The sequence below is a fragment of the Echinops telfairi genome, unplaced genomic scaffold (assembly GCF_000313985.2).
Source record: "Echinops telfairi isolate 266 unplaced genomic scaffold, ASM31398v2 ScPeMD7_60;HRSCAF=208, whole genome shotgun sequence".
Lineage (NCBI taxonomy): Eukaryota > Metazoa > Chordata > Mammalia > Afrosoricida > Tenrecidae > Echinops > Echinops telfairi.
In genome coordinates, this window is record NW_022103958.1 from 7,908,118 (window position 1) to 7,930,168 (window position 22,051).

At 41.6% G+C, this 22,051-nt stretch overlaps 1 protein-coding gene and 1 non-coding gene across 2 annotated transcripts in view; one reads left to right on the forward strand and one right to left on the reverse strand.

Moving 5' to 3' along the window:
- Positions 1-22,051, reverse strand: part of TTC17 (tetratricopeptide repeat domain 17) — a 119,736-nt gene that overhangs the window by 17,840 nt on the left and 79,845 nt on the right. The window contains exons 18-22 of the mRNA XM_045291124.1: positions 20,764-21,023; positions 19,800-19,953; positions 14,711-14,831; positions 10,094-10,253; positions 9,835-9,918 (exon numbers count right to left, since the gene is read on the reverse strand). Of these exons, the coding sequence (XP_045147059.1) occupies positions 9,835-9,918; positions 10,094-10,253; positions 14,711-14,831; positions 19,800-19,953; positions 20,764-21,023 (779 nt within the window). The remainder of the gene's footprint in view (positions 1-9,834; positions 9,919-10,093; positions 10,254-14,710; positions 14,832-19,799; positions 19,954-20,763; positions 21,024-22,051) is intronic.
- Positions 321-427, forward strand: LOC115869935. The gene has a single exon (XR_004046450.1). It is a non-coding gene; the product is annotated as a U6 spliceosomal RNA (small nuclear RNA).

Sequence of the window (22,051 nt, forward strand, 5' to 3'; positions counted from 1 at the left end):
AAAGATATGACAAAATAATAATTTATAAATTATCAAGGGTTCATGAGGGAAGGGGGGGGGAATGAGGAGCTGATGCCAGGGGCTTAAGTGGAGAGTAAATGTTTTGAGAATGATGAGGGAAATGAATGTATAAATGTGCTTTACACAATTGATGTATGTATGGGTTGTGATAAGAGTTCTATGAGCCCCTAATAAAACGATTAAAAAAAACTGGAAAAAAAAGATTTCAAATAAAATGGAAAAATTTTTAAAAAGGAAAAGATTTAGTCTTCAATTTTTCAGTGTCTTTCTGGTTTTCTCCTATTTTTAAAAAGACAAGTGTTCACTTCGGCTGCACATATACGAAAAAATTGGAACCATACAGGGAAGATTAGCATGGCCCTTGTGCAAGGAGGGCACACAAATTTATGAATCGTACCCCCATATGGTACCACTTTTTAGCCATTTGGTTTTTTTCCACTTACCCTATCTAGACACACACTGCATAGGTCTTTGCAGAGAGGGCCTTTTTCCACTTTCCCATCTGCAGAATCCTCCACTGTGTGCATGTTAACCACAAGGGACAGTCCAGGGGACATCAGTCCTCTTCTTGCTAGACCTTTGGGTTGTTTCCAGTATTTTGCTATTACAAACCAAGCTACCACAAATAGCTTTAGTCACAGCAGGTTTTCAATACCTTTTTTTTGCCAGTGTAAAAAGTTAGGATTGCTGGCTAAGAAGCATGACTTTGATTTCATCTTCAGAGAGGTTACATTCCCATTAGCATGCATTTCTTCACAGTTTCATCAAGAACATCTTATCAAACTACTGGATGTTTGATACCGTGAGGGTGACAGATAGTCTGCCCGTACTACACGGTTGCCGAGTCAGAATCGACTCGACAGTGAGTAAAAGTAGTAAACATCTGTGTAGTCGATTCTGATGTCGAGAAGTGAGAGCCCTCCAACTCTGTTCTTCTTGAGTTGTGCTTTGCTATGCTGGGCTCTTTAATTTTGATATAATATTGGTGACTAGCTTTTCCATTTCTTAAGAATGATGCTGGGATATGGATCAACATTTCATTATATTCATATATCACTTTGGGTAGTATTGGCATTTTCACAATGTTAAGGCTTCTTATTCATGAACTTCATATGGTCTTTCATTTTTGTGGATTTCATTTAATTTCTTTTGTAATTGTCTTTGTATAACTCTTTTGTTTCTCTGGTTATATTTATTACTAAGTATTTCATCTTTTGTATAGCTATAGTAAATAGCATTGTATGTTAGTCTGGGTAGACTAGAGAAACAAATCCAGGGAGACTCGAAAAATCTTTTTATCAATGAGCAATTGTACATTAAGAAAACATTTCAGCTTAGTCCAAATCAAGTCTATAAGTCTCATATTACCCCATATGTCAGTAGTAGGCCATAAATTCCTCTTCAGACTCACGTAGCCATGCAATAATGCCGAGTACAGGAAGATCACAGGCCAGTGGGTGGAAAGTCTTATATGGATTCAGTGGTGGTGGAAGCATCTCAGCACTGGGCGTGGGGGTGGGGAGGTGGGTATCCACATGGCTCCTCCAGCTCCAGGGCTCTGGGTCTATCAGCATAGCTCCATATGGCTTTTCAACAGGAATGTTTCGCAGGGAGTGAGAGTGTATCTGGCCTCCAGTGAGCTATTTATCTTCTTCGTACCTCCAAATGAGGTCATCAAGCTGCGACCTGGTTGATAGGCCAAATTCCACCCCTTCGCAAGTTGACAGGAGATTATGTAACTACCACAGACCAGCCGTTGTCAAGTTGACCCTTTTACAGAACTCTTTAGCCATATATAATTTTTAAACAAAATCATATCTCTACCTTACAGGATAAAACTAAAATGCATACAATTCATTATATGCCAAAGTCTCAAACATAATATTCTATAAGTGAACAACACAATATTCTATGCCTAACAATTGCAGTCAAGTTACACCTACACCTATTATGAATATATTCCCTCACCTATTAAATTTTGGAAGCCAGCCACTTCAAGCCTTTATCCACCCATCTTTGGGTATCCCAATTCTGTACTGCTCACTCACATCAACCCAGTGCTTTGAGGAGGAAATCATATTCTTTGACATAAAGACTCTGCATTACAGTGGGAACTTTGTGAAGCTCGCATCCATTAGTAAAGTCAAACCAGGACAGGCCATCCATAAAGTCAGCAGGAATATGCACCAGTTCACAGGCTCAAAAATCTTCTCTTCATCTGGTTGGGCTCTGGTTAACTCAATGTGGGCTGCCTCATTTAGTCTCACCAGGGTGCCCATTGGCTGCCTCACCTTTCGACCATGCGCCCTGTCACAAATTCTCAACAATCCTAGCCCCATAAACTTCGTCAACCTGCTCTCCTCTTCTCTAGTCCCTATAAACCAGGTCCATAGGTTGTCAGTGGCCAGACTCAATCAGTCTCTCTATTGTTGCTTTTCTCTCACTTCCACTCAACTCAGGTGGTTGAGAATCCAGGTGGTCACCTATCAAGCATTTCAGGCTCCCTTTAACATTCAGTCCTAGAGAGGAGAATTCCTTCATGGTTCCAGAGTTTTTCCAGCTTCTGACAAAAACCACTAGTTCAAAGTTCAAAAATCCAGAGTTCCTTTTTTTCCCTTCAATCTGTCAACAGTCCCCCTGGCAAGCCTCTTAACCTTGGAATGGCCTGAGCACTCAAGACACTGGTTTGAGCTTATCTTTTCAGAGCCTTCTTTGCAGGCATGTCCTAAACCCACTTAACAATCCAATTTTAATGGATGAAGACAAGTGGGCTTACAATAAGGTGACCAGATTTTAACATTGGTAAAGCGGGACAACAGCGGGACACCATTGGTAAAACTCATATCCTGGCGAAATAGCCACATGGCAGCCGAAAACCATATACCCTAGCTTGTCATGCATTCTTTCCAAAAATCGGGACTTTTAAAAAATGCTGCGGGATGCAGGAAAAGTTGTTAAAAATTGGGACTGTCCCGCCAAAAGCGGGACATCTGGTCACCTTAGCTTACAAGCTATTTTCATACTTCCCAATAATCGTTTCTATCAATAACAATAAGCAGAAGAAATCAGTATAAACAAAACAGGATCAGATCCTAAACTTAATTCTTGAAACAGTCAAGTTCAACCCTTATCTAACTTATCTTAATCTCTAGCTAAACTATTCAATTGATATGAAGTGCAGGCACAGGCCTTTGGGTGTATTGCCTCAAGCCAGGGCCAGCCGGTCTGTCAGCCATTTCCACTAAGCAGCATGGTTCCTGAAAAATTCAAGGGGTTATTTCTACCCCTGGGCTCAAAATATACATTAACAACATTCATTTTCATCATCTCAAACAGGAACAGCCCAAGTCAACAACCAAACAAAGTAATCAAAACTTTAACTTCCATATTCTTTCCAGAACACAGCCCACTAAACTGCATGGGCATATCTGACCTCTGGCTAGTCAAAGGAGAAAAACTACCACGAGACGGAGGTTGAACAAGCCTCTCCATCTTTATGACTTGTTTCTCTAGTACCCCACTCCCAAGGTACCATAATGTGTTAAGTCTGGATTGGCTAGGGAAACAAATTCATAGACACTGATATGTGTGTAAGAAAGAGCTTTATATACAAGAGCAATTGGACATTGAGAAAACATCCAGTACAGATCAAGTCCCTAAGTCTAATATTAGCGCATATGTCCAATACCAATCTATATATTCCTCTTCAGATTCACAAAACAAGCAATCATGCCAAATGCAGGGAGATCACAGGCCAGTGGGTGGAAAGTCTTGTGGATTCGGTGGTGGTGGAAGCATCTGAGCACTGGCATGGGTCTTCACGTGGCTCCTCCAGCTCCAGGGTTCTGGCTCTCTCAGCATACCTCCATGTGGCTGGTCAACAGGAATGTCTCGCAGGGAGTGAGAATGTATCTGGCCTACAGTGAGCTATTTATCTCCTTTGTGCCTCCAGATTGAGACTAAACTCTAACCCTTTGCAAGTTATGTAACTGCCACACATTGTTTTGATTTCCTTTGAAGAGCTCTTTTTTAGTATACAAAACTCTGATGAATTTCTGCATGATCTTGTACCCTGCTACATTGCAGAAACTTTAAATTAGTTCCAACCATTTTCTTGGCAAGTCTTTTTATCAACAGGTTTCCTATGAATAAAATCTACAGGGAAGTTTAACTTGTCAATTTGGATGTCTATAATTTCTTTTTGTTGTCTAACAGCTATGGCTAAGACTTGCAGTACTATTAAGAGTGGTGAAATGCTTTCAATTCTCATTAAGCAAGATGTTTGTTATTGGTTTTGCATATATGCCCTTTCTTATGTTGAAGAATTTTCTTGCTAATCCTATTTTGGGAGTTTTTTTTTTATCATCAGGAATAGATGTTGGATTTTGTCAAATGCCTTTTCTGCATCAATTGATATATTTACTTAGTTCTTTTCTTTTGCTTTATTTATATAGTGGATCACACTTATTATTTTCCTAATGTTAAATCATCCTTGTATACCTTATATAAATCCTATTTGGTCATGATGTATTACTATTATTATGGCTTTATATTTTATTGGATCCTATTGTTTAGACTTTTGTTGCTAATTTTTGCATCAACGTTCACAAAGGATATTGGTCTATAATTTTCTATTCTGGTAATGTCTTTGCCTAGTTTTGGTATCAAGAGTTAAGTGTATCACAATCTTATATTGAAGGCTTGACATACCTGTAAAATTGTACAGGTCCTAGATAATGTTATCTGCATAAAGAGAAGGGTTGCCTTTTCTTCAGCTTGGCAAGTAGAATGAATTTTGGACAACTGTCTTAAACCGACAATTGTGCTTAGGTTGCTATGCCATTTTTGAAAGGCTCCATTTCCCTCAGGTTTGTCCTTCAGCAAAAACACAAGTCTTTACATCTTCCAAGTGAAAGCTTCAGGTACTCGTTAGATACTCTTACCCCTGCTGCTGGGTATTGAATTTTAGTCCTGGACTCTGTAGTGGGATCATCTAAAACAGCTGTTTTTCCTGGCTTTCAACGTGACTTACCAGTCTGCTGCCTTTTATAGCTTCAAAATTTGCTAATGCATTACAAAATTTACCAGCTATTTTCCAGGTTCAGGTCTCGGCTCCTTCCCCCACTCCATCTCACCAGGATGTTGGCTCCTATTGCCTCCAATTTTATTTCCTACCCCTGTCACACTTCTAAAGACTGTCGATTTCTCTACCTGGATTACTAGCATCCTGATTTGTAGTAGATTATAACCTTAAAAAAAAAATCCTATCTTCCTCTCTTTTCCCTATATATGATTCAACTCAAATACTTCTCCATTTTTTCCTACCTTTCCATTAATCTCCTCTACTGAAACTATTTTCTAAAGATTTATTGACCTTTTAAAGAAAATGTTTTGAGAAACGATGTACAAATGCGCTTTACACAATTGATGTGTGTATGGATTGGGATAACAGTTGTATGAGCCCCTAATAAAATGTTAAAAAGAAAAAAAAATGCTAAGAAGGAGACAATCAATCTACAATAGGTAAAACACAAATATTAAATGAATATTTGAAAAGGGTATATGTCATATTTACTACTAATCAAATAAATATGTTTTCTTATAATATTAGCACTATTTTAGGGCAAGAGTCGTAAGTGTGATAAAATGTATCATGTTTCAAGAAATTCAAGGAAGATAATAAATCATGTAATTAAAACAAAACAAAACAAAACAAAACAAAAAATTTTAGAAGCTTCTTAGAAACTAGGTTTATCTCTAACTTAATTCTCAAATATTATTCCTAGTTTTTAATTTGCCTTTTTACTTTGTCTGAAAGGCAAGTTCTAAGTTTTTATGCAATTTATTAATCTCTTCCTTATTATATATGAATTTTGAATCAATGAGAATTCCCCCTAAACCCAGGTGTAAAAGAGAAATTTCCTATGTATTCTGATTGTACTTGTATTTATTTTTTAAAAGCATTTACTTACATCTTTAATAAATTATAATTTATCCTTGGGTACAGAAGAAACATCTAGTTTTGTCTTTTTCCCTATCCAGCATTAGAAGATAAATTTCCTTTTACGGGTGAGACACTGACTTTACCATACACAGATGTTTCCATGCACTTAGTATTACTACTTGGTTTTCTGTTCTTTCCCACTGGTTTGCCTGTCTATTCATGCACCATTAACAAAGTGCTTTAATTAAAGCCTTAATTGCACGCTTCAATATCTTGTGAGGTTAAACATTCCTCCTCCCCTTTCCCACTGCTCTTCTCTCTCACAAGCTGCCTGGTTATTCTTTGTTTGTTATTCTACATGAACATACAATTAGCTTGTCTGGCACCAAAGAGAACATGATGGCATTTTTATTGCTATTACATTAAAATGACAAATTAAGTTAGGGAAAACTATCATTCTTGTGATACTGAGACTTCCTATCCAAGACTATGACATGTGGAGGCTTAACAAGTTTGTGGGAAAATTCCATTATCCTGAATTCCATTTTCTTCCACGGCCAGTTTAAAGGCCCCTCATACGCCTTTACAGGTGTTCAAGTCACTTCCACACCCTTTGTGGTTTCTTTATTTACGTGCTGAAGATGTTTTGTTAGGGTTTTGCTGAAGGCTTATGCTTTTACATTAAAAAATTTTTTATTAAGGGCTCTTACAGCTCTTGTAAGAATCCATACATCAATTTTAGCAAGCACATCTGTACATGTCGTCATCATAATTTTCTAGACATTTATTTTCTATTGAGCCCTTGGTGTTATCTCCTCTTCCCTCCCTCCCTTCCTGCTTTTACATTTTATCTTTTAACTTTTTTGTTGTATATACGGAGGCTATTTACTTTTGTATAGAAATTTTTCTGATTTTTTATCTGTTTAGGTCAGAAGCATATGCTAAATAATTTCCATTTCTGAACACCTGTTTCATAATGATAAATGAACATATGATTGTCATATGGTGAATGCTAACATAATATTTCCTTGTGCACTCAAAAAAGTGAATTTTGTCATTACTGGATATAGTATTCTGTCTATGCCCATTGGATCAGTTTTATAAATGTGTTAACTTTCACCTACTTTTTCTATCAATTATAACACGAAGCATATTTGAAATCTTACACTTGGATTGGGATACATACTTTTCATTTTTTCAGAACTGTCAGTGTTTGTTTTACATAAAGTTATGTGACTGAGTACACACAGCTTGTGGATCATGTCAATTCATGTCCTATGACTCTTGTAGCAAATGGCCATGAACTTGGGGGCCTTAAGACAACAGGACGGTTGTGTCACAGTTCTGGAGGCCAGACGCCCAGAATCAGCATCGCTGGCCTGGAATCAAGAGGCCTGTGGCAGAGGCACGTCCGAGGAGGTTCTGGCTGTCTCTTCAGCTCTGTGGTTTCTGTCATGTCCTGGCTGTGCTGGCGGTACTGCCCGTCTCCATCGAGGTGGTCACACTGTCTTCATTCTGTCTCTATCCAGTTTCCCTCTGCCAGATACATGGAATTGCACTGAGACCCACTCAGATAATCCAAGTCAATGTAAGTATCTCAGGCACCTTGATCTAATGACACCTGCAAAGTATTTTATTTTTTTTCCGTTTGTCATATAAGGTAACTTTCACAGCCACAAGTACCTTCTGGGGACCCATTAGTCAGCCGACTGCAGATCCCTTTATTATGAAATAGACCTCACTAATGGCAGTATTGCTGCTTGCTTTACTGTTTTTCTAAGAATATAGTTATGTCAGCTTCCTTTAAGTGGACTCTTTCTTATCATCGTCGCTTCTATTCTCCATTCTATTCTGGTCTCATTGCTAATGTCTGCTCTCCGTCCCTCCTTTATGTGTTGTGGCCCATTCTCCTTGTTGCTCCTCCCAAACTTGTCAGCTCTTCTGAGATGATTTTTCTGATTTCCTGTGGCCCTCCTGCTTTCCATTTCGTTTTTGAAAAAATTTTTTGCTAACCTCTCCCTCACGGTTTTGTATTTTAGCTCAGTGATCTTCATGTATGGAGGCAATTGTACAATTTGATTCATGGTACACAATTTAGTCTGAATTATCATTTGTTTTATGACTACTACATCTACACACACACACACACACCATGCTCCCCTCCCCCATGGTCTTTGCTAAGTTTAGTAGCTCATTCTTGCCTTTTTCTTGCATTAATATTGGCTCTTCTGTTTTTATTTCTCGAATTCCAATGGATTTCTCTGGTTGGGAAGTATGTAGGAAGTTCATTCAGGAACACATTTTTGCTGACGTTCTCTGAAATTGCTAACCCATCTCACGTTCTGCTACACTCATCTGGTGTGGCTTTTGGATCAACTCAGCTGCTTCTGGCAACGTGTGTGTGTGTGTGTGTGTGTCTGTCTGAGGGTTACATCTGTTCTTAGTTTCATTACTGCTGGGGCAGTCAATTATTTAATATGGCTCTGCTAGTAAAAGCCTCTAATTCCCACCATATCCAAATGACTTTTCCTGCATGGGTCAGGTAAGAAGGTGGGGGAAGATATGGACAGGATTCACCTGTGAGTAATTTCGAACAGGAGTCCCTGGAGGGGCATCCTGCTGTGTGTCAAACAGCCCTCTGAGCAGCAGGAGGAGGGCTCGTTACCAGGAAGAGACAGAAGTGGAGCATATCCTCTGGACTTGAGACTTCTGTGTAGTGAACCCCTAGATCCCGACAACAGTTGCAACACGAAAGGAGCAGCAGCAGAACCAGGAGCCCGACCAAGGGGCAGGGGATGTGAAAGGGGATGGTCTATAGAGTAGGGTGCCTCTGGACACTTAATTGGGCACACTGGACTTGCTGATCCATGGAAGAGGAGCTGAGTGTCTTTGGACTGATGCTTACAGTTAAGTGGTATGCCCTCTTAGGCATTTATTGGTAGACTTGACAGAACTTTGTAACGGGTGCTGATAAACAACTCAACCCTGAGCATTTCTCACTGGCATTACAACTTGGTTTAACTGCCTTAATAGATCCCTTAATCATGAATTTTGCCTCTAAGTTCTGCATAGCCACTGCAATGGATATTAGAACCCAGAGGTAAATTGTGGAACATGAATTATAGTCAGTGCAACTACAATGAGCATTGCTGGTAGCGTTCCCCTGTGTGGTATGCAGAAGGAAATGGCTATCTCACACTGTGAGGCTCATGTGACAGCTGAGTGGTCACTCTTAATCACAATGTTCTATTATTTTCCCTGTATTTGATAACAATTTGAGTGGAAAATCTTTTACTATAAAATAAGTAAATAATGTGAGCTAGAATACCAGGTGTGGGGAATGACTGGTTTGAACCACTGAATGCAGAAGGAATGGTCTGGAATATAAACCCTCTATTGAATTCACAATGAAATATAAACCCTCTATTGAATTCACAATGAAAACTCACTAAAAAAATGTGAAATTTTAAAATTCACTCCTTCTACAAATATCAGGAAAAAAATTTTTTCAATGAAAATGAAGGTTTTCAGAGATTTTACTTCATGATCTCAAAGAGAAACGGTATTTCGAGGTGTGTTTCCCATCCACTATCCAAAATGTCAAATATACTTCCTCTGCAGAGGAAGAGCCTGGCCTATTTCCTAGCTTCCCACGCCACCACTCTATACACTCATGCTGGAGTAAGGCATCAAAGGAAAACAAAACCAAAAGCCCAGAATATTAGCCATGTTGGAAAAAGAAATGGAAACGTGAATAAGACATTCTGCAAGAGGCTCACTTAAGTGCTAATTAACCAACACGCGAGCGCCTCACAGTGGCAGAAAACTTGGCAAAGAGAGTAGGCAAGGCTGCCTGAAGGGTGACCTACCTTTTCCAAAACTTTGGCAATTCGGGTGCCAATTTGTTCAAGTGATTGTTGTGGATATTGGTCTTTGCCAAGATTCTGTAAGACCTGAAACACAGAGGAAGACAACAGATTAGACGGGGGTGGGGTGGGGTGGGGAAACAGGCAAGGTCTAGACGACACGGGGGACTGAAAGGAGGGCAAGAAGACAAGCCACTGAGCTTTCTGGGAGCAGCTGCGTCCCGGCTGGGAGGCTGACAGGCACAGGCAGGTGAGCACTCACCTCTGTTAGCTGACTCTCCCCCGTGTAGTGCAGGCTGGCTCGGGTGGAAACCCCATGCAGGTGGTCCAGGGTGTGCATGCTGGTGGGAAGATTGCCATTACAGAGAGGCTCCATGGCTGGCTGCTGTATTGGGGTGGCAAAGTCTATGTGCTCTGTGATGCTGGAAAAGAGATTATCATACGAACAATGAAAATTCGAGTGGGAAGGAAGAAAGAGCTGATAATTCAACATGCCATCAGAGGTGTCTGGAAACATGGAATCTGTGGCTGGAGAAGGTGTTAGGAGTTATTCTATCTCCCTTGTAGAGATTAGTGCAGCGGTTCTCAATCTGTGGGTCACAACCCCTTTGGGGGTTGAACAACCCTTTCATAGGGGTCGCCCGATTCATAACAGTAGCAACAAAAAGCATTGTATGATTGGGGGTCACCACCACATGAGGAGCTGTGTGAAAGGGTTACGGCATGGGGAAGGCTGAGAAGCAATGCGCTAGGGCATGGCAACAATTGTCGGTCAATGGATAGGTTGACTGCAGCCTAGGTCAAAGCAACAATGTCAGCATGATTCCTCAACTTTTCCCAGCCTCAAACTACCTCTTGTCTTTCTTTCCTTTTTTTTTTTTTTTTGAGGAGGGAAAATTCTTTTGAAATTTTTATTTTTAAAAAGTTTTAATGACATAAAATTCACAAACCATGCAACTTAATGGCTTAAACACAGTAAAAAGAGTTGTACAATCATCACCACAATCAATTTTAGAATATTTCTTCATTCTTAAAAAAAATCTTTTATTAAAAGATAATTTTATCGGGGGCTTTTATAACAATCCATACACCAATTCTATCAAACATATTTGTACATATGTTGCCATCATTATTTTCTAAACACTTACTTTCTATTGAGCCCTTGTTATCAGCGCCTCTCCCCCTCCCACACTCTCGTGACCCCTTGATAAATTATGTTATTATTTTTTTCATATCTTACACTGACCACTGTCTCCCTTCCCCCACGGTTTCTGTTGTTTGTCACCCTGGGGAGTGGGGGAAGGTGTGGTTATGTGTCAATCATTGCAATCTGTTCTCCCTTCCTGCCCTCCTTCCCCCTACCATCCTGGTATTGCTACTCCCACTCCTGTTCTTGGATTCCATGTGTCATGAACTCCTATCTCTTATTTGTATCAGTGCACATCCTCTGATCTAGGCCGCAGTGAAAGCCAGGCCTGGGGTCATGATAATGGGGGGGTGAAGAAGCCTCAAGGAACCAGAGAAGAGTTGGTGGGCTTGTTGCTTCTCTATTAGATGGCCACTTGTTTAACTTCAAGCCTTTAAGACCCCAGACGCTATATCTTTTGAGAGCCGGGCATCATCAGCTTTCTTCACCACATTTTCTTAGTCACCCACTTTGTCTTCAGCGATTGTATCGGGAGGGTGAACATCACAGAATGTCAGGTTGTTAGAACAAAATGTTCTTGTGTGGAGGGAGGGTTTGAGCAGAGGCCCAAAGCCCATCCACTACCTGTGTATTGTCATATAAATATATATACATAGGTTAATACCTCTATTTTTTAATGAATTAATAAATTTACATATGTACACACCTATGCTTACATCTCTATCCATAGCTTTCCTGTTTCCTTCCCCCTACCCCACCAACACACTTGACCTTCTTTCACCTCTTAGTAATTCCTCAGCTAGATTGCTGTTGCTCTAACACCCCAGGATCTCTGTGGCCTCCTCATTGTTGATTTTGATTCCCTAGTTGTTCCCCTGCCTATGGCATTGCTTGCTCACCGCTCCCTTCCCCTGCCTCCTCCTCCACTCAAGTTTCTGTACTATTATTAGCCCCCTGTTTCTTGCCCACTTTTCTTGCTATAACTCTAAAGAAATTATCAATCCAGTTACTGTCTCTAGACTCATTTACCCTGAATCTCATATACAGAAAAATATACAACCCCTGAATCCAACAAAATAAGGCACAGAAAAACCTGAATCTAAAGGAAAGCAGAATTTCTTTTAAAAGGACAAATTTAAAATAGGTGAAAAGAGAGAAAAGGTATTACATTTTAACCTAACTATATTTACATCAATCCACTTTCCAATGCACTCTATCTGATAGCAAGGCTTTTCAAATGGTGAGAGGGAATTCAACAGAGACAATCCATGTGGAGGCCTTGCATGGATTTGGGGCTTTCACTGTCATTCATAGCCTTCTGCAAAATGGGGCTCAGAATTTAAGCTCTAAAATTATTCTCTTCTGGTCTTGGATTTTATTATTTAGAATCTTTAGATCACACAGGCTAGTGTGCTTCTATGTGTGGATTTAGCTGATACCTCACTAAGATGGCTTCTTGTTTTAAGACAAGCCTTTAAGACCCCAGACCAGACAACATTCCTTCTGACAGCCAACACTATCTGCTTTCTTCATCACACTTTGCTATAGCACTCATATCTTCAGTAATCTCTTCATGAGGGGGGCCATGTTATAAGAACTAATTGTTCTTAGATTTGGACTATGATTATGTATACCCAGTGTAGCATCTGATCGACTCATAGTGTGACTACCCTTTCTTAGGAGGGAGGTTTTCACCCGGGTGTATTTTCTTTTGAACTTCTCCAGGGTGTACAGGGTGATAAAGTGAAACTCACACATGGTTTCTTCCCTTTGTGTATAGAAACCTACTTTTTCACACAGGAGAGTTGTCCAGGCCTTAGCCAGTAAAGTTGATATAGTTATGGCTCTGCTTGCATTGTGTCTATGTCTAACATTCAAGGGATCCCTTTCTTCGCTCCACTGGGTCATTTCCCTATTGCTCAAAACCAAATCCGTTGCTGTCAAGTGGATTCCAACTCGATGCGACTCCATAAGCACTGCTCCATAGGCTTTCCAAAGCTCTCAGTCTTTATGGAAGCAGACTGCCACATCCTTTTCTTGTGGAGCAGCTGGTGCATTTGAACCACCAACCTTCTGATTAGAAACCTACTGTGCGTGGGGCTAAATGTTAGAGACTATCAAAAGTATTGAGATGGTCGATTTGCATTCTAAAAGATTACATCCAGCTATTTTAAAAGTTTAACGTATGTTAGGGAAATACTAATTAATTCATTCAGTATTTACTGAGAGTCTACTAAATGTCAGATCCAGTACTATAATAAGAAAACATCCTAGTCCTTGCTATTATAAAATGCATGATCTTTAAGAGTAACTCAATTACAGTTGCGCTAAGTTCTGGAAAACACAAACCTGCCTGATACAGTGACAGCACACTACAGGAGGGGATATACGAGGAGGCTTCAAAAAGCTCACAGGAAAAAAATGAAGGAAAGATAAGGGAAGTTTCCCACACACTTTCTAAAGCCTCTTTGCATTTCCTCCGCACTGATCAAGAAGGGGTGCTAATGAACGATTCTTTGAGGAAGTGAAAACTTCAGTGGCGACTGGAAGCAGGAGTCTGGATCAGTGGACTACAGGTGGTGAGAATACAACTTTGGGCAAAGGAGATGCCATGTGTGACGGCCCTGAAGGACAAGAGTGAAGACTGAAGGTGGAAAGACAGGCAGGGAGCAGATCACGAAGGGTTGCGTGGACCACTTCAAGGAGCAGGGAGAAGTTGTAAGAGAGACTTAAGTACAATTTGATTTCTGTTTGAGGAAGCATTCTGAGTTGTGTGGAAGAATGAAGAGAGGTGTCTAAGGACGATCCCTAGGTTTCGGACTTGACCACTGATGACACCTTATGCTAGGAAGGCAGAAACAAACAGGCAGGTTTTCTGATAGGAGAATAGCCAAGAAAATGATGAGTTTAATTTTAATGAACTGGTGTGCCTGAGACATCCAGGCAAAGAGGTCAGGCAGACAGTTGTACAAATGGGTCGAGGGCTTTGCCTCTATCAATGATGACTGAAGTCCTGGGAGCCGATGAATCTAAGAAGGATTACTAAATAATAAGGCTTAGTGGTAATCCTGGGGAAGGCTAATGGCGGAAGAGTAGAGAAATGAAAAACCCATTGCCATTCAGTTGATTTTGACTCATATACAGAGCTTTGATAGCTTTGCAAATCTTTATGGCAGCAGGCAGCCTCAACTTTCTCCTAGTGAGTGGATGGTAGTTTTGAACCACCAACCTTGCAGTTAGCAGCCCAATATATAACCACTACGCCAACAGGCTCTTCAAGAAGAATAAATGGGTCAAACAAAAGAGGAGTGGCTACAAGCAGTTAGTTGTCAGAAAGTTGCCTCAATGTGTGTCTTGGGCGGTGTTTCAACATCAGGGTTTGCTCTAGCACCCCCTTTCAAGTGCATGAGGTCAGTCAGAGCCCACAGGTTTGTGTGGCTCTGGTCTTTCGTTCACACTAAGAGGTGCCCTGCACATGACTTTCTGGATAGCTTACAAGGTATGGTTGAAGGCACTGAAAAAGGGGTACCATCTCTGCTTTAGTACTATGCGCTGAGTCCAACAGTGGACTGTGGCCAGCATTGGCCATCCTCTGAACCATCAGCCCTGGGAAGGATGACTCTCCTAATAATTGCTGACAATATAGAGTATCCCTGGAGGTAGCAGAGAGCCAGTGAGCTCCAAGATGAGACTCAAAATGGCACAAAGGAGGGAGAGGTGCGAGATACTCACTCAATGTTTTTTGAAGAAACTGCAAGCCAGGTACTGACGATGGCCGTCAGCTCTACCCAGCGGAGCTTGAGGCACTCGTCCGGGCTGGGCCATCCCAGACTCTGGTAATCCCGTTTCTTTCCTGGAAGGAAGAAAAGTCATGAATCAACTCAACGGCAAAGGGACAGAACCTAAAGCGCCTTGTGCCCTGGCATTATTTCAGCCCATTCGGTGCAATTGGAGGGTCCCGGCCATTCTTCTTGACTTTAGAATCTCCACCATCTATAGCTAGCACCAACACTTTGTCACTCTGTTAGGATCGTCTTTGAGTGAAGCCCATGCTCACCAGACTGATGAAGTAAAGCTAAGTGATTCTTCCTTTGCATGTCAGTCCTTCATGTCACTTATCAACATAAAGGTGAAGACAACCTTCCATGTTAGGCATTCTCACCAGAGTGAATTTTTACACCCCTCTGTTAGTTGTATAAAGGCAACTGTAACTTAAGTCAGCAGAAACCTATGTGAGGGCGGGCTTCAAAAGGTTTGTGGGAAAACTGGAATGAGAAGATCATGGGACTTTTCCATGAACTCTTGGAAGCGCAGCTATTGGTGAAAGCAGGTCAACTGGACACTACGGATTCCTTGGTGGGGGGCTTTGTCCTACGTACCCGCGGCCGTGTAGCGGCATCCTTCACTTCCACCCACTAGATGTCTACAACCCTCCCCCAGATGTGCCAAATGTCCCCCCGGGGGTGAAATAAATCAGCCTAATGAGCTCCACTGCTCTAAAGAAAGGCAACAAGTTGGGAAAGGATATGGAGAGTAAAAGGTTATCATTTATATGCACTCTTTAAGAAAAAAACAAAAGAATCCTTTTATTGTGAATTAGATGGGAGTTTACATACAAGGTCATCTTTCTTTGATTCAACAACGTATCAAATCTTTCAACAGCTTGCCTTGCCCCACCCACACCCCCTTCTCCCTCTTGTAGGTTGTGAACACTGTGTGTCAGGTGCTGTGCTAAGTGCTTTCTGTCCACTACCTCACGAAGGAGGTTCTAATCCTTCTTTCTCAGATGAGCAAACGGAGGAAACTGAGGCATGCAGTGACTTGCCCAAGGTCATACTCGAGAGTTTATGTCTAAGGGACGTGCTCCCCATCGCCAGACTATTTAAAACTGGGTAGGGCTTTCAACACTGTTTATTGATCTTCTTCACAGGCACTATCTGTTGGGTCACAGCCCTCTCCCTAGCCCAGATCCCTCCCCACTCCCCTGGAAAGAGAAGCACTCCCTCCAGGAATCTTCATTAAGGAATTCCAATAGCATCTCAGCCAGGAGATGTTTCACTCTGCACAGCAGTTTTCACATTGCTGAAATTCACCAACAGAAAACTGTTGGAAGTACAGGCAGGGTGCGGGTTTAGATTGTAATAAAGCAGACAAGACCAGTTTGGAAGAACTTCAAACTAACCCTGTTGATATGAATCCCTGAGGGAAATAAACCATCACTTTCACAATCAAGTTCGTTTTCCTTTTATATTTAAGAAATCCATTTGAGAAACATTTATTGAGCACCTATTATAAAGGGGCTGGGAACTACAGAAGGCACTAGATACAGAGAGGAATATTACGAGGGCCTGCTCTCGAGCTCACAGTCTAGTGAGGGAGGTGAACATCAACAAATCATTATCATACAACAGGATAAGTACTGAAGTGAAAGTAGAGAACAATTGCACAGAGGAGAGAGCAACTAGTTCTGCCTGGAGGTACCAAGGAAGAGATGGCACCTGAGTTGGAACTTTAAGGATGAGTGAGATTTTAGCACCAACAGAAGTGGCATAAGGGCTTTCCAGGCAGAAGAAACAGTATGTGCAAAAGGATGGAGGTAAAATAAGAGCATGGCTGGTTCAGAGAATGGCGCTGAACGGTCGATAGAGGCCGGTTTGTAAAGGGTCTTGTACGCCACACTAGGAGGCTTGGACTTTATCCTGTAGGCAATGGGGAGCCTTCGATCCCACATCTCTCCATCTTGTTCACAAGGATATCATAGAGGCTCTGTTAAATGCCTTGCTGAAATCCAGTTACATTATGTCTATGGCACTTCCCTGGTCTTCCAGTCTAGTAGCCCTAACCAAAAAAGGAAATGAAATTAGTTAAGCATTATTAGTTCTATTAGGCCTTAGTAAATCTACAATGGCTCTTAATGATCGCCACTCCCCCAACCCCACAAGGACTCACAAACTCCCTGGCTAGAGAACTATGCCAAGTTTTATAGTAAAAAGCGTCATCAGTTGGTAGCTGAGAGAAGCCATGCTCCTATGAAAACGGGAATCTTGAACTTCTCTGGTATTTTCATTCCTCTACCTTGTTTCGGAATTTTTCAGTCTAAAGACGACCTCAGTTGCAAGTATCTTCAGTGCCATACTGGGCGCATGAACTTGATCGTTTAAAGTTGGTTAAGGGCTCTCATACCATCTCAGTTCTATTGAGTTTTCACTCTCACGTCCGTAGGACACTTATGTTCTGTTTATAAAAGTAATGTGACCCAATAAAAACTGCTTCAAAACAGAGAACGTGCACCGAAGAAAACGAAAGTCACGTCTAACTCTGCTGACACCCGAGAAGACCACGGGAAAGGCCTTGAGGCGTTTCTTTGCAGGTTTGTTTCTGGACACTTGCTTCCTTAAGTCTGAGACGTCATCAACTGTATGGTGTCTGTCAGCTTACACGATTTAAGAAAGAAAAAAAATGATGTTAAGCTATCACTGAGTATAAGATGTAATCCAATTTCAGAGATGCTGAAATATGGAAAAAAAAAAGGGCAGTTGATGAAAAGATTTATTTGCTATTTTACAAAAAACTGACATTCTTTATAAGTCTATTTTGTGAAAAGCTTGTGTTCATTTAAGGCATCGCAAGCCTCTTGGATACTAGTATACTACACAGGACGCTCTAATACGTTCATTAGGAAATTCCCCCTTGAGGCTCTTTGCAAATGTTTACCATGATAAACAACCCTGTGGTGAACATCTTTTCACTTACATCTTTGGTACTTATAAAAGAATTTACTTGTGATAAAATACCGGAGGTAGAACTATTGGTATATTTTAAATGTTTCCGAGATACCTATTCAAACTATACCATAAATTAATTTATTAACTTATTATACTTTAAGAGTTAATTTGATAGCAAAAATGGTATCTCATTTTTAATTTTTACTTCTTTGTTGGCTGTTGAGGTTGAACAGTTTCTCAGAAACGGTCTGGCCATTTCTGTGTGTGCACATACAGTGAAATGTCTATGTGCTTTACACATTGCTGTTGCAAGGTGTCTCTTCATACAGGTGCTCTTGCAATAAGGTAACTGGCACTCTTTGCTTACAAAAAAAAATCAGAAAAGAATGTGTGTGTGTGTGCGTGCGACGTTTGTGTACGAATGTGTGGTTAAACCTATCGATCTCTCTCTCTCTCTCTTTCCAGTTCTAGAAAGTCCTTTTCCACCTGAAATGGAACCCTTTACCATCAAGCCGACTGTGACTCATAGAGACCACACGGGGCAGAGGACAATCTGCCCCACAGGGTTTCCGAGGCTGGAATCTTTACAGAAGCAGACTGTCATGTCTTTTTTCCTCGAGGCTGCTGGTTTGAACTGTCAACCACTTGATTAGTAGTGGAATGTTTTAACCCCTGCACCACTAGGGTTCCTTTCTCCAACTCAAGAGTATATAAACAATCATTTGAAGTTTTTCTAATTATTTTGTTATACTGGACCCACTGGAATTGTCATTTACTACTTTAGTAAGTAAAATGGTCCAAAAGACAGACCGAATGGAGGAAATGTTGCTTTCCTTCTGCAACCTGTGAGCATGCGCCAGCTTCCTAAGCAGCAGAGCAGCTGAGTCAGGCCTTTCACTGCACACATGACAGACATCCGTGATGCCCTAGTTGGGGTCCGAAGTAGTTTTTCCCAAGTACATTCTAGGGTTTGGCCAATCTGATTCTTCTCTGTTTATACTTTTGGGCCCTTTGCTTTTTTGTTTTGGTATAAACACACACCAAAGCAAACAGGGCACACCTAATGAAGCTACCTTGAATTTTCAAATTCTAAGATAGTGACAAAGAAAAAGAAAAATATACACATATATACATACACTTATGTATCTATAACTATAGTGCATCTATCTATCTATCCACTCTGCCCTAAAAAACAAGGTCATCACTGTTACAAGGAAGTCTATCACTGCCACTAAACTAGAAAAGAGAGTCACCTGGATTCACAGCGGTGGCTCTTAACCTGGAGTCCAGCTTGGCTTTGATCCAACCATGAGTCCTCGAAATTCCAGTTAATACAAACATTGTTGTGTTTCTATTTTTTTCTGGGGAGGAGTTCTAAAACATTTCTCCAATGCTTACAAAGACATGTGACAAACATCACATGACTGACACAGGCTAAGACCTTATTGAGGGCCCCCAGGTGGTGCAAAGGGCTAACATTCGTGGCTGGTAATCGAAATGCTAAAAGTTCAAGCCTGCTTAGCTGGCTCTGGGAAGAAAGGGCTGGTAGTCTGCTTTAGAAAAGAAAACCCTCTGGAGCAAGCTCTCTTCTGACAAAAGGTTCCCACGAGTCAGAAGCAACTCGACAGCAAGAGGCCAATAGCTTACTGCGGCCTATAGTACCTTCCCGGGATACACGCGCTCTATGATGTAGATGCCTGCAGCAGCCCCGTTCTACAGATAAGGCTAGTAAGGCATGGGGAGGAAAATGGCAGAACTGGTGCTGGGACCCAGGCACTCTGCGCAAACTCACTTTTTGTTCTATTACACTGAGCTGTCTGCTGACGAACACAAACAGGTTACTCCAACTCTTGATGGTAAGAAGAAATAGCCAGTCAAATAGCAAATAGTAAAAAAGCAACCAACCAAACAAAAAACCCAACCAAGTAAAATATTTAATAAATGCCCAAATAAAACATGCATACCAATGACTGTTTTCTTATTTACTCTGCCCTTGCCCTTCACCTGAAATTTTCTAAGTCATAAGCACGTCCTTTGTGAGAAGCGAGGCACTGAAATCTAAGGAGGCGGATGGCCTATGAGGTGGGCACGCTTACCTTGCGGCCCAGGAGACGCCACCTGGGGGCCGGTGATCTCCAAGTTTGATTGGTAACGCTGTGGACTTTCTGCTTGGTTTGATTCCATTTTTTCCCCAGGAGTTTTCTTAGGGTCTCCTTTGGGTTTCTTTACTCGTTTCACTTGGAATGTAATCTGGGAATGGGAAATATGTTGGGAACAAGTGAGATCAATGATCAAATCTTTCACTGGCTATAAGTATCACTGGCTCTCAGAATAAACCAGGTCAGTGGACTGCTGACTACAAGGTCAGCAGTTCAACCCCACCAGCCGCTCAGTAGGAGAAACATAAGGCTGTCTCCTTTTGTAAAGATTCACAGCCTCGGAAACCCTATATAAGAGTGCTCTGAGTCAGAAGCAACTTGACAATAAATAGTGGCTGGCTGCAAGAGTTAAGTTATCTCCTTCAGGTTCATTCCTCTCAGGCTACATGAAAAACCTTCAGGGAGATAAACAAAATAACCTAATCTCTGGAGGGAGTGTGGTGGCGAAATGGATAAGCACTTGGCTGCTAACTCAAAGGTTGGAGGTTTGAACCCACCCAGAGGCTCCACAGAGAGAGATCTGGCATCTGTCTCAGTAAAGACAGCAGCCACCAAGCCCTGTGGGCTCCTTCTACTCTGTGACATGGGCTTGTTATGAGTTGAACTTGACCCAGCAACAAGGAATCACAGTAAACGTGTAGCGAAGAAACGAAAAGTCAAAAAGCCACCGTGCCTTGAGTGTGGCTTCATATCCATCCACTTCCTCCCTCCTCCTAGAGAAGCTAGCAACACCGATTACTATGAAGTGCTACATGCAATGTGTTTCTTGTGAAGGCTGGACTGGAATATGGGTAAAGGACTGCCACCCTCCCAATGGAAACTTCCTGCTATAAAAACTAGGAGGGTTTCAAAGCCTGGTCTACACAGAATGTGGTCAATACAGAAGTTAGCAAACTCTTACCCATTCTGTTGCTTCATCATCTTCACTTCTGCAGTCTCCATAGCAAGAGCTCTTGGCTACTCCATCCTGGGGACCTTTCTTCAGTACCCGTATTCCCTGTAAGTCAAGGCGCCGCCCTTTCATCTCAAGCGCACCCCCAAAGCCGTCCAGGGGCCAGGCCTGTTGAAATTCATCCACTAAAGCCAGTATCTCTTCTGACATCTTGGTTTCATCTGAATTCTCCATCTCATCAGAGCCATTGCTTTCCTCAACCACTGTACCTGAAATTCAAAGGCCAGCAAGTTACTAAAGCAGTGATGCAACATGCATTCAGGCACTAGTCAATAATCAAGAGCTTCGGTTTGCACCCGCTCCTCCTCCACCTCCTCTGGTTCAGCTGCATGAATGGTACACAAAGAAACAAAGACCTCTGAGTAGATGGGAAAAGCAAACAGAATCTTTCCTTCAATAACCCTTATCCAGGTAACTTATGCAGTGTTTAGTGAGCATACCCCATGCACCTGTGTGAGGACTTCTGATCACCAATGGCCTGCAGGTCCTGAAGCAGCAGCCATGTCACTGTTGGTAGTAGTGAGCATTTACTGAGCTCCCGCTGCCTGACTAACCAGAGCTAAAAGACATTCTACATTACCGTATTTAAATAATCAAGCCATCCAATGAAGCTCTTTGTTTACTTCTCAATAAATGAAGTTAAGAAGACTCAGTAAAATGAAGTAACTAGCCCAAGCTGAACAACTTATAGGTGGTGGTGGGGCCAAGAAGTGGGAGTATCTGGCTACAAAGCCCAATGGGAGACGTTTCCGGAGAGGAATTCTTGATTGGATGAAGTCGTATTAAGGCAATGGTTCTTCAGTGACAAATCTTCACCAATCCATGGCCAAATGAGAACCCCAAGGACAGATTTATAACGCTGTAAAAACAAATACACTCACTCACAGCCACTTAGAGGTTCATTTGTTAGGGTGAGGTTGCCCTCTGCTTTCTTTTGCATTATTTACTTAGTACTTTCTGCTTGCTTCCATGTTTTTATTCCACTGATTATTTACTTTGGTGGGGTGGGTGACTATGTAGCAAAACCAGGCCATCTCAACGCATACAATACAACGCAGTGACATGCGTCCTCTTCCTATGCCTGGGGGCCACTGGGATCTGGACACTGGTGACAGAACAACCCGGAAACAGATCCTGGCAATGCCAACTGCTTGGAACGGAGGAAGCCTGGCTTTGATCCTGAGACTGTGCGCACACACTTTTGACAGTAACGTTTACTGTTTTAGAAAGCAATGGT